The 12,571-nt window shown below is 45.0% G+C and overlaps 1 protein-coding gene across 1 annotated transcript in view; it reads right to left on the reverse strand.

The window, feature by feature from the left end:
* LOC144767881 (sulfotransferase 6B1-like) overlaps positions 1 to 12,571 on the reverse strand; it is a 117,294-nt gene that overhangs the window by 73,153 nt on the left and 31,570 nt on the right. Inside the window, exon 2 of the mRNA XM_078651234.1 lies at positions 5,194 to 5,303. Within this exon, the coding sequence (XP_078507360.1) occupies positions 5,194 to 5,303 (110 nt within the window). The remainder of the gene's footprint in view (positions 1 to 5,193; positions 5,304 to 12,571) is intronic.

Raw genomic sequence — 12,571 nt, forward strand, 5'->3', positions numbered from 1 at the left:
AATTGAAGGGGTGCATCAAAATCATGTGTTGTATTAAATGGTGATTATTAGAAATGTGGGGTAGTAACGAAATGTGTAAGTGTAATGATAGAAAATTAGTTTGTGCTGTTCAAGAAAGTAAAGAGGCACTTAGATGGAATTATCGATGTTTATTGCAAATATTTAGTGAAGTAGCTCATGTGTAATGTAATGCATTAGATGTAAACGTGCACCATAATAAAGTCTGCTCCTGTAGAAATGATTAATTGTGCTTTGAATGTAATAAAATACAGTGCTTACAGATGCAACTTTTATTAATGCGTGTAAAGGCCTAAATGAATGTTCACGTTTTGCTATGAAAGGCCTATTCATTCTCTTACATTCTCTTATGTTAGCTGAATTATGTAGGCCCAAAATGTGCTTTCCCTGGTAAAGCTCTCATTCGGAGGCAGTCAGCAAAATTCATGTGCGTGCAAGTTGTTCTGTTCTCGTGCTTCTGTTGCCGGTGCAAGGACACTGTTCTCGTTAGCTAGACTGATGCTCTTTGTTTTAGGAGTTAGGAATGGAGGAGGCCCGCAACAATGTATTCAGGAATGTCAATAATTGGGAGACAATTTGCTTTCTCGCTGAAGAAGCCTGAGACCCAAGGTCACACCAACCGTTGCTGGACGAAGTACAAGTTTTGGTGGAAAAATGTACCTACGAGAGGTGCCTGGCCAGAGGAGGTGTTTCAGGGGCGAGTCCAACATTTGTGGCTTTAGTATTAGGGACAGTGCCCCGAGGGATGAGAAAGCAGAGAGTCTTTAGAAGGGGAGAAGGAAGGGATCGATTCTTAGAAAGGAGACTTAGAACGAACTCTGTAGCGTTGGCTACTGACCCTTACAACATGAGTGCACTTCTTATGACGTCTTTACGTGCTGACACCTTTTCTTGATCTTGCCTGGTAAATGCTAAGTAGGGACCTCCCTTTAGAGATAGTGTAGGGACAGATTAACGAATTTCTGTTGCAGCCACTAATGAAGACTAATTTAGATGTTGGAGCAGTTATTGCCTGTTTAGTGTTTTTGGAGCTGCTCATTCTTTTCATGCTGCATCGGATTTGACTGCTACGTAGGATGAACTTTGTATTAGTGCCCATGTATTTCTTCAACCTCGTTATGAGGTGCTTGTATGTCCAGTTATTCTTGGCTTTGTAATAAAACCCCTAAAACTGAAAGTCGGACTCAGTGGTCGTTTCCGAGTCTAAAGTTGAATGGTCCATGCTGTTTAGTTCTGAATCTATTGATTTCTCCCCTTTATACTTTTCAGCAGATAACAAAGATCCAGTCGACCCAGGATTCTTAGTAGATTTTATGGTAAGATTCCGGCGTAATCAGCAACTTCAAGTGAGGTAGAGATGTTTTTAAAAGATATATACATTAAAAATGAACAGGGGATTCATCATCCTTGATGATGCTCAGAGGCAAGGTTACTTGTCAGTCTTTATTTGCTGGACCAGCCTTCTGTACATCAACCTACCCCAGAGGGACCTTTCATTTATAATATTATTATTACAGAAAATTGAAAAGAGGAGTAAAATCAGAAGTTAACGCTAAGACCATCACAGAAATTCAACTAAAGACAGACAAATATCCATTCAGGAAGAGAACGGGGGAGAAGGTTTCCAGAGTTAGAGGTGACAAACATGTGGCAATGGAGAAATAATATTGGTGGAAAACAAGTTTATTAGGACAATTGGCCATAAAACATTCTAAATAATACATGAAAACAATTGTAATTTAAAATTGACTTAAAACCTATAAGGTCCACCCATCACCTCCCACCCTACTGTAACCCATCACTAAAACTCTGTTTAACGCCTTAACCGCGGCTGCAATTCTGCTGCGGTAAAGGCGTTCCCTTAAGTGGACGGGGCAGCGTCGGCCAACGGACGTGCGCAGCACTACCGAAGCAGTGCTCGCGACGGGCGTTGGCCGACGGGCGCACTTAAGGGTTAACAGAACATAAAAACCGAGCAATCCCTACGGCCAAATCTGGGTAACGCATTTCTGACTGCAACTCTACAGCCTTCATCCTTTGTACTGTTCTGTATTTAAAAAACAAAGGTCTGAGGAACCTAATGGGGTTCGGAAGATAACAAACACAGTCCATAGCTACATGCAACTAAGCGCATTTTACGTTCGGGGGCAGGGACAATGACCACTCTTATGCTGGCCCCTGGCCCGACAGGAGCGGGTGAGTAGATTGGATTACATCCCACTCTTACCCTTAGAATTTCATTCTGCTGGACAGGATCAGGCACGAGCTCGAGGTAGGAGGAAACCCTGACCTTGAGAGGGCATTGAAGAACTGATCGAAGGTGTCTGACTCAAGGAGGCCAGGTCAAGGGTCGCGGTCACCTTTTCCGCAGACTCTTTTTCAGAAATGCACATGAAGAGCATTTCTCCAAGGTTTCTGCTCCCCCAGTACACACATACAAATTATATTATAAATAGGGCTCCCGGTTATATGGTGTTTATTTTTTTGTCATTTCAGTCTGTATTTATCCATATTCATTATGGGTTTTGTGAAAAAAGTAAAGCTGAAACTGGTATATTTCCACATTTATTTAACCAATATGCAGTCACGCTTGAATGCCTGCCAGGTTTCAGTGATATGAACACCCGCAGAAATTAAATCAATGCCCTTATACGAAAATATGCAGATTTCAGTATTAGCCTTGTGCATAGCTACTGTTTTTTAAGCATCTTTACTAAAATACCTTTCTTTTTTGACCCCCTTACCTATCAATCCACACAGTTAGTGGCCTGGCAGTCATGACAAAGGGTATTTAGAATCACTGAAAAAGCACCCAATTTCTGTTTTTATCCACAGTTAAAAATAAATACAGACAGGAAAATAAATGGTTTTCTGTCTGCATTCATCTGTAAAAATCAGTAAAAACGGAAAACAGGGAGCAAAGCAGAACATGAGGAGAAGAGGAGAAAAGACAATCACTTAATTATAGAATTCTTATAACATCCCCATTTATTTGTAAACCCAGGATGGTATTGTGCAGGTGAGCAGTCAGTGCTTAATTTGTAAACAAATAAGTGACCGGATCCTTTTTGGGAGGCAACTGCAGCTTGCACCACCCTTTGCCCCTGTCAGCTCTGCCAAAGACAGCATCAACACAAGTACCACCCAACGAGGGAGAGGTGTGGCGCCACGGCCAGGGCAACTGATGCTGGAATCTGGGGATCACGGTTCGATTCCCGGGGCCGGTGGCAGATTAGCCCAGCACCATGTGACTCTGGGCAATCGCTTGCTTAATCTTCCTGACGGCCCCCAGCGCCTAGAGACCCTTACGGGTGATTGTTCGTGCATTACAAATGTGGATTATAATAACCATCGCAATCCTACAAGTGTGGCAATCCAGGCTATTACAGGTTACCCAAAGCTGTGGCCGCTACTGTTCCTTTTAATGTACATAGAATTAATAAACACTTTTCACTCCTAAATACACTATCTCCAGAAAAAACATTTCCCGTAAGAGTGCAGCTGCAGACAGATAGCACCTCAAACATGGCGCTTCGACTGATCACAGGAGGATCCTAGCGCCTGGTTACTCTCATGGGTGATTAGCTGCACTCTACAAATGCTGATTGATTGATCAATTGGTTAATGATTGGAATCTAAACTTAGCATGTCACATATCTGAACCTGGGCATGCAGTTCATCCCGCCCTGTGACAAGCTGCGAAAGGGTGGCGCCTCATAGCATTAGTGTTTGATTGACACTTAGCGCCTGGTGCTACCGGGACGCAGGCTGGAGCACCTCCTTTGTCAGCAGGGGGAGGTTTATAGTGTTGCACACTATGGAGGTCATTAAGATAGCAGGCGGATCGCCACCGCCCGTATGGCGGTGACGATCCGCCCGCCAAAAACCACCACCCACACATAAATTCCCCCACCACATTACGATGGCGGGGGGGACCCCGGCGGACGGGAAGACTGTCTGCCGGTTCTACGCCAGTAGGCAATCCGCCCGATTGCCTACCGGGCAGAAAAGCCCGGGAATATGGTGGCGGTGCCCAGCAGGCACCGCCATCCATATTAGCATCATGCTGGTGGAATGCCTTTCCAAGACATGCGGTCTTAAACTATGGGATTCTGGGGATGGGGGGTGCACATGGGAGGTACCTATTGCACCCCCCTGCATTTCAATGTACAACGTGGCAAGCGCCATGCGGTGCCTGTCACGTTGTGCATTGAAACGCACAACTTGCGGTTGTGGTATTGCGGCAGGCGGTGCTTTTAGCACCGCCCGATGCAATGTTACAAATGCGGAATGCGTCCGCCAGTGTGGCTGGTGCATCCTAATTGTTGGTGCGGGACCGCCGCACGCATTCAGGGCAGCCCTGTTTCCCGGTACTATGGCGGACGGGCTTTACTAATGAGCCCCAATGTCTTTGCCAGGCTGATGACCTCACAGGCTTTAACACAAACTTGGCAAGGAATTCACCAGGTGTACCCACTCAAGTGCGCTCCCAACAATCTTTTATTTTTGCAATAATTAGGATCTGATTTGCATCCATGATAAGCGTGGGAACACTGATCCCCGGAGTTCCTATTTACTTCCACCTCTGCTTTGATGCTATGGCCAAGTGTGCTCCTGCTGGAAGTTACAAAGCCCATCTGCTTCCTTTGAAGATCACAGGTGTGCTCACTTCATACTAAAAACTTCTCACCTTGTGTTTCATCCCTCATGCCAAGAACAGAGTCCTTCGATGAGAAAGGCGGGCACTCTCCCTGGGTACAGATTCAACTCCTTCCAGCGACTGTCTCACAAACACTGTCTGAGGAGAGGCAGAGGGGCTGCCTAACAGTCCATCAGGGTAAACCTGACCAGCAAATGCAAAGCGAATCTTTGCTATTCAAATAGTGGCGGGTCCTTAATCCAGGACTATTTGCCTTCTCTGCTGTGCTGTTTATACAACCGTCGCCTTTTGTGTTTGTGCTTCACTGGAGCATAGACCCACACAGACTTTGTTACCACCAACTCTACCCTGTTCACTGGTTACCCTCAGGACTGGACTTGGCTGGTGTGGGCGTGGCTATGATACAAATATAAAACTGAGTATGAATGAGCACTGACCACTTAGGTGTGGTTCTAAAACAGAATGGACTAAGTTTGCTGGTATAATATATAATGTCACTGTTCCTTGGCACTGACCTCAAATTTGTCCGGTGATCCGAACTCAAGGACGGGCACGAAGGTTGGTGGCTCCTTGCCATGGATGCTGTACATCATGTCATGTAAGATCTGAAGAGTCCAGTTTGTGCCTGAAACACAGCAATGCAGCCATTAAGGTACAGAAAAGGCCAGGTCAGCCTCATTTAATTAGGTGCTGATACTGAAAGGTCAGAGGTTACAATATTGCATCTGTGTCACCTGTGTAAACGCCCACCTGGCTAATGTCCCTGCAGCGGGAGCGGGTTTGTTTTAAGCGGGGTACTTGGGAACCCACCCATGAGGAGGCGGGCATTCATCTCAGGGGTCAATGCACAAAGGAGAAACCCCAGTGCCCGACCCATGCTTCATATTAGGAAACAACGGAGGATGGGGAGAGGCAGGAAGTGAAGGGAACAAGACATTCCACTGCAAGGAATGGCATGGAGAGCTTGGGTGGAGGCAAAGTCCTTCAGAAGGAGAGGAAACAATGCAACAGAGAGGGGCCTAATCATCATAGAAGTGACTATTGACCGGGTCGCCAACCAAGAGTATATCATCTCTGCTATTTACCCGGCAGCAGGCAAAATAGTACATAATTAGGCTTTTCTGTTTTCAGTTTCTATTTTTGGTAAATTCTGGTGGGGTTTTTCAGTTTTTTTGATACCTTAAAAAAACAGTGGTTATCAGTGGATACACATTTTCGCTCCATTAAAAACAACCGAAACAGTGTATTTCCGGTGTTTATGGAATGTTTCGCTTTAATTTTTTAATTGCTTGCTCTGTGAACTGATAGTGCATGTGTATAGATAGCGTGTGTACTGGGTATATGACGTCCAAATACATTTTACAAATCAAACTTATTTTAGTACACCATACAATACTTCTTTAGTGAGTCTTTGGTCATGCTTGCTCGCTCTCTCCTTCCTATGTAAACATTTATCTGTGAGAAGGCCCTCTCAACACTGGCACTTGAGACAGCAATGCCAAAACAGCCAGTACACAATTTGCTAACTCTGGCCAATATAGTTTTCCATGCCAATATTGGTGCACCTGAAGATTATGATTGTCCGCGACATGTTCTGCAACATATGCGTTGAATTGGGCACCTATGCCCTCAGTTATTGAAGTGGTACTTTTCAGAGTCAGGAGAAAATTCAGAAGGGATCCAGAACTTGCGCAGAGTATCTCAGTGAGGCTTCATTAACTTCAAATGCCATGGTTGGTGACGGGACATTCCTATGCATCATTACAAGCCATTTCCCATAGACTGTAAAATAACAGACACTAGTATTTTGATTAAGTCCACTAGAGCAGTCATGATTTCCTGTAAAAACCTAAGCATGCAGTAGACTGTACTTTTTTCAAATCACTATCAATATGTGACCAAAGATCATCACATTTCTTGCTTTTGGCATCATTACCAAGCAGAAATCACGTAAACGGTCGCCACATAGATAATATGGTATTCACAGCCTCTTGGACTAAGAACCACCGGCTAAATGACACAGTTAGGATGACTCTTTCTTTGATGTCACATAAAGCACAAAATGAGGAATATTAGCATTTTAGTTCCTGGGTATAACGAAACAGTGTACCAGACTAGACTACAAAGTCAATAGCATTCTTCCTTTACTCTGAAGATTGTAAAGATGATTTCAGGTCATCACACAACTTTTTACTGCAAATACAAACAATATCACTTCAATCTTTATTGAACTTGGTAGGAACTTTTTCCAGCAGCATTCCAAGTGACACTGCATTTCATGATTACCAACATCTGGTATCATGTTTTCACCACTATTTCTGATGCTTGATGACAACATTCTTTTCACATATACCTGTCACTAAACCTTGCGTTGAATGTTTAAAATCTGGCGTGTTTGGCAGTTCACCTACAATCAATACTGACTTTCTAGAACAGGGGGCTGATGTATCAAAGGACTTCACCCATTCTCTGTCTCTGGGTAAATGTGATGGTACATATTGAGAAAGATTCTTAAGAAACCCGCCATTTTACCTATCAATGAAATCAAATGTAGCCAAAATATTAAATATGATTTTGATATTTTCTGATTCTCTACCATTTTTAAAATAACTAAATAAAACCGAAATCATTCTTTGAAACACTGCATCGTTAGACCAAAGATCACACAACTGAAAAAAGCAGAAGGAATAAGAGACAATATTTTAGTGACATCCCCAAACAACAAAACTCAAGCAGTTTAATGTTAGCCCACATTTTTCTTGCTGCTGCCGTGCATAACACAGTTGCATTGCATTGGCTCCTTCAGGAAGAAATAAAAATGACTCTTTTACTCATCTTTTCCTTTCTTTGAATGGCACTTAGTTTGTGGTTGTGAAGGTGTTTCTTCAGTGTTTATATCTTTACACTGGTGATGGCTATTTTCCTTTCGGTGGGATTTATCAGTTATTTTAGGTTTAAACCTAAAACCGGATAACCTATACATAATCTCTGCTGTCTAGAAGGTCACAGGCTACATGGGAGAGATGATCAGCTATTTGACTAGTGTCTGGGTAGATAGTGTGAAGGAGGACTTTATTTAGTTGACCAAGAACTACAAATTGACTCCAGGCAACGATAGGGTGGTGGCCATCTTTTAATGGCGATGCAGCGTGTGTAAAGCATTTGAAAGTAAGTGCCCATGCAAATGTGCAAAAGTATATGCAAATGAAAGTGGCTAAATTAAGTTTAGCTGTTTATAAATTAATATCAATTTTAAATGAAAACATGTGTTATTTGAATATTGAAATAAGACATGTAGTAATCAAACTTCAATTTTAGAAGCTTTAGTATAAGTCACACATATATTTTGGGCTGCAGTCCAGGAGCATTTGGCTGCCTGTAAAGAGTAGTGAATGTGGTTTTAAAGCATGTTACATAAAGGCTTTATTCACTCTTTCATTGTTGTTAATGCTGGTGATCCACCTTTTGATGATTATTTAGGGCTGGGCTCTTTTTCTGCTTCTTATGGAAGGCTGAGTCCTAGTTTTAGGCTTCTTTGTAAGGAGGATTGTGTCTGGCAACACAGCAGCAGTCGACAAACAGCAGCAAACAGGGAATGCAGACAGACAGGTGGTCTCTGGGCTCCAGAGGGAGGGGCACATAGGTGATTGGTGCTTGGGGAGCCAATGATTTGGGACACTGGCAGGGGTTGAATTGAGTGAGACACAGTAATGGGACTTCAGTGGAAAGGGGAAGTGAAAGCAGGAGACAGGCAAGCGCTGCATCTGGGTAATTCATGGGAGTTCACTCAATTGCCTGTGAATAAGCATATTTTTCATAATATTCACCCAGTAGAGTGGGTTTCAGGTATAAATGCTTATTGGTCCCATTTCATCAGTGGCCCTTCAGCCACATTGAGGGTTTAGTCATCCGCATGTTGGGCCCGATTTATCAAGGGCTCGTGTTGACCTTGCATCATCCAGGGTAACGTAAAGCCAAACATGCACTAAAGTGATATTTATGCTGTTGCGTACGGCCACCTTGCGCGGCTCTGCGTGGCGTACTAAACCTGGAGTAACGGAGGCAGCGCAAGTCACTGCCTTACTTTCCTCTGCCCTGGGATGGCGTTCCGTGGGTGGGGCGTGGGTGTTCCCGACATCCACCAATGTTTTTGATGCATTCCTAGATTTTATATCACCCGGGAATGTGTCAAAATGGTACGGCAACCAGGGGAGGCATAACCAGGAGAAATATCTTTATTTCTTGACTTTGTTTCCTCTTTCTGCGTGTGCTGCAGTACACCTACAAAGAGGAAAAAGCCTCCGAGGGTTGTTTTTGTGAAGGAAGGTGTCAATTCCTGCTCAAAAACCATCCTGCCTGTAACGAAGGCATCTCTGTTAACATCAGAACATGGGCATCTATGGGAACTAACAAGGGCGTACTAACAAGCCCATTATCGCCATTTTATCGGCAGTTTACTGCCGATAAAACAGCAATAATTTTAACACCGGTCTTTGATAATATGCCCCTTTCATTTTAAAATCCTCCAAGGCCGTTGAAATATTCCAGTGCTCTAAATTGTACCTCTGAATGATGTAAGAAAAATTGCGACAACCAATGCATTTAATGATAGAGGAACACCATATTGATTTTTGAATAATTTGATTATTTCATTAGGCAATGAGATTAATAGCAGAACACTTGTGTTAATTATTGGTTATTTAGTAAATCTTCACCAATGTATCTTAGGAAGGGTAGTTTTGATTCCTCAAATGCTAAACAGTGTTTTAAGTGGATAAGCTTAAGTCTGTACTGAGCCTTCATTTCTGCCCTTGAGAGGCTGCTTCAATAAAAGAAATTGGAAGCCAAAAACAAAAATAAACATTTGAGTGACAGGCTTACAGGCTGTACCTGCCTATAGATATTGTGGAAGGGGCTGGAGTAGAAAGGAACAGTATGAGGAGGATGAGGGCCAGCAGGAGGAAAATCAGGAGGTGGACCACAGGAGATCTAGGACTACCAGGTCCACAAGGACAAGAAGTACTGGCGAGAAGCGAATGGACCAGAATCAGGAGGAGGCTGAGAGGACCAGGAGACCCTAGAGTAGAATGACCAGAGAGATACAAAGGGCCAGGAAGTCCAGGCGCTGTGGGACAAGGAGCAGAGGGTGTATGAGGGTCAATCTTGGTGCCCCGCCCAACTACTCACCTATCCCGAGCTTCACTGGGGATAAGTGAGTAATGAATAAAAATGAAGTTTCATTTATGTTTGCTCACCTGCTGTCCAAGATATATATAATGTCTATTATTCAGCCACATGCCAGGCAACTAGGGACGTTTCATTGTTGTTGTTAGTGTGAGAAGTTGGCCTGGTATATGATGCTCACTAGTTCTAGTGATCACCTTGTACCATGCCAAGCAACCCTTATGGTGGAGGTTGTAAAGTCAACCTTATAGACAAGCTATCCTAGGGGTAGCATGGACTAAGCAGTCTTAGGCTAAACTCTGTAAAGACATGTGAAGCAAGCTGTTTTACCATACACAATCCCTTGAATACCAAATGAAAGGACACCACACAGATATATATTGAAAATATATATAGATTTATTTCTACAAATATCCTCTATACTCTTTATGAGCACAGAAGCAAATGCGTTAAAACAAAACACAGTTTAAATATACAAAAGTTGCACAATTTGGGATGAGCCCTAGGGGCCACCTAAACCATATACTAAAATAGTGGTATAAGAACCCCTATGGGGAAAGGAAAGAGGCCTAGGGCCTGGGGAATCGCTGGAGCTGTTCGGGACTAGCAGTGATGAAGTCGGGAAAGGCCAGCGGGACTCGGGTGCAGCGCTTAAAGCGCACGCATGCACCAATGCAATGTCAATGGTGCGTAAAAGTTGGAAAGTTAGTTTTTTAGGAACCTTCCGATGGACCTACAAGGATAAAACTTTAGACACAGGCACTAGAGGTGTATACCAGTGTGGGAACACCGGTGTTGCTGAGTTACCTCACTCACAGGAAGCGGGTGCACAGGTGCGAAGTAGTGTCGGGTTTCGTCACGCAGGTCGATGGTGCTTGGAGCTGAAGATGCTGCAGGCGGGTCGTTGAGGAGAGTTCCGGTGGATCCAAGGGTGGATCTGAAGAGGTGAAGACCTGAAAGCAGAGGGGACAATGTTCAAAGTCACTAGCCAGTGACTACCGTGGAACCAGGATGGAACCAGGCAATGTCGGGTGCAAACAGGTGAAGAAGTGAAGATTGTCTCTGCGCCTACGTGGACACGAATAGGTCGAGGATGACCAGGTGTTGGTCACGAGCTGTCCCACAAAAGCTCTACCTGTTGGCGGTGTCGGCTTCTTGATCGGAGCAAACAGGCCTTGGCTAATGCAAGCCACGCAAGTATCGATGCAAGCTTCTCACTCGGACCAGCAAGGTCAGAGCGGGTGCTCCTTTTCAGGGGAGCAAGGGCCAGTCTAGAGCAACCAGACCATGTAGTTTGTCGTTTTTGTCGTCAAGATGGCCGCTAGCCGCGTGGCAAGTGGCCGGGATGGCACGTCGAGTGGCAAAGTGCAAAAGGGCCCCACGCAGATCGTGGAGATGCTGGGGGGCTGATCTTCGGTGTAAATGCTGCTCGGTGTCGGGGCATCTCAAACCCCAAAGCACAGCGTTGAGGGTGCCTCGGGTGCTGCGCAGTCAGCTTCTTGGGGGTCTTTCAAGGTGTCCGGTCCCACGTCTCTCGGTGCCTCCACGGGTCTCTTCTTTTCAGGGACTGTGGATCGGGCTCTGAGATGTCTTGGAATCTAGGTCTTATCAGGCTCTGGGCTCGGGCTCCGGCGCGAGGCGGCGGCAAAGCAGACGTCGAGTTGCTGGTTGGTGCCTGTATTCACAGGGTGGTCACTCCTTGGCCACAAGGGAGATTCTATTCAGTCTTCTGTGCAGCAGAATGTCGAAGTCCAGTTTTCTTCTTAGTTTCAAGTCGAGTTCAGGATGATCTGAAGTCTTAGGACACAGCTCCTACTCTTATTCCAAATCTAGGGGCCGGATCACCTACTAGGTCCCTCCTCTGGGTGGGACCAGGAAGGGGGGTGGTTACACCCCCTTTCCTTTGTCCAGCTTCGCGCCAAGACTGGGGCTGGAAAGCCCCAACACCGGTTTGAACTGGCAAATGCACAAGGACACCTTGTGTGCCCCAGGCATGTCTGATTCTATTCAGCCCTGTCCTACCCAATACACAAAATCCTGTCTGGGGTGGTGCTAGCACCTCCCAAGGCAGGAAACCCTTTGTCCAAGCCGCCCTCGCTGGAAGGACTCCCAGCAGCAGGAGGTCAGACTTGTGTCTGTGGTGGCAGCATCCATTTTGTGATGCTGAGGCTCATGTTTAACTTTAACCGGGGTTCAGGTTATGTACATGTCGTGTCCCTCTAGAAGGGTGGAATGCTACCCCCGTCGCCAGAACTGGCGAGGGGGTAGCATTCCAATTCATATGACACCTTACTCGACATGTTTTGATAAAGCCAAACCAAAGATAGCATTTAACCGCGAGGATTATAATGCACTTAAGAGTATATGGTATGGCAATATCATGGAACAGCTAAAGGACATGGTTCCGAAAGCTGCAGACAGGCTCAGCTCATGCCAGAGCACCATCTCACATATTTCCAAGCACTCTGCCTCCAGGATTGATGAGGCCTTCCATAGGAGTGACTGATAGGAACATATGTGTCCATTTTAGGTTAGATATAGGCATACTATACCTAAGTAAGGGGTGGTTACACCGACTTACCCCAGCTGAGTGATCAGCCAGTTGTGTCAAATATGGAGGCCAGGCCAGGGGTGGCACAATACGTGCTGCAGCCCCTGGTAGGCCTTGGAAGCACCTATGCCCTGGGTACCTGGGTACACTGTTACAGG

Source organism: Lissotriton helveticus, chromosome 7 (genome assembly GCF_964261635.1).
Source record: "Lissotriton helveticus chromosome 7, aLisHel1.1, whole genome shotgun sequence".
In the NCBI taxonomy this organism is placed as follows: Eukaryota; Metazoa; Chordata; class Amphibia; order Caudata; family Salamandridae; genus Lissotriton; species Lissotriton helveticus.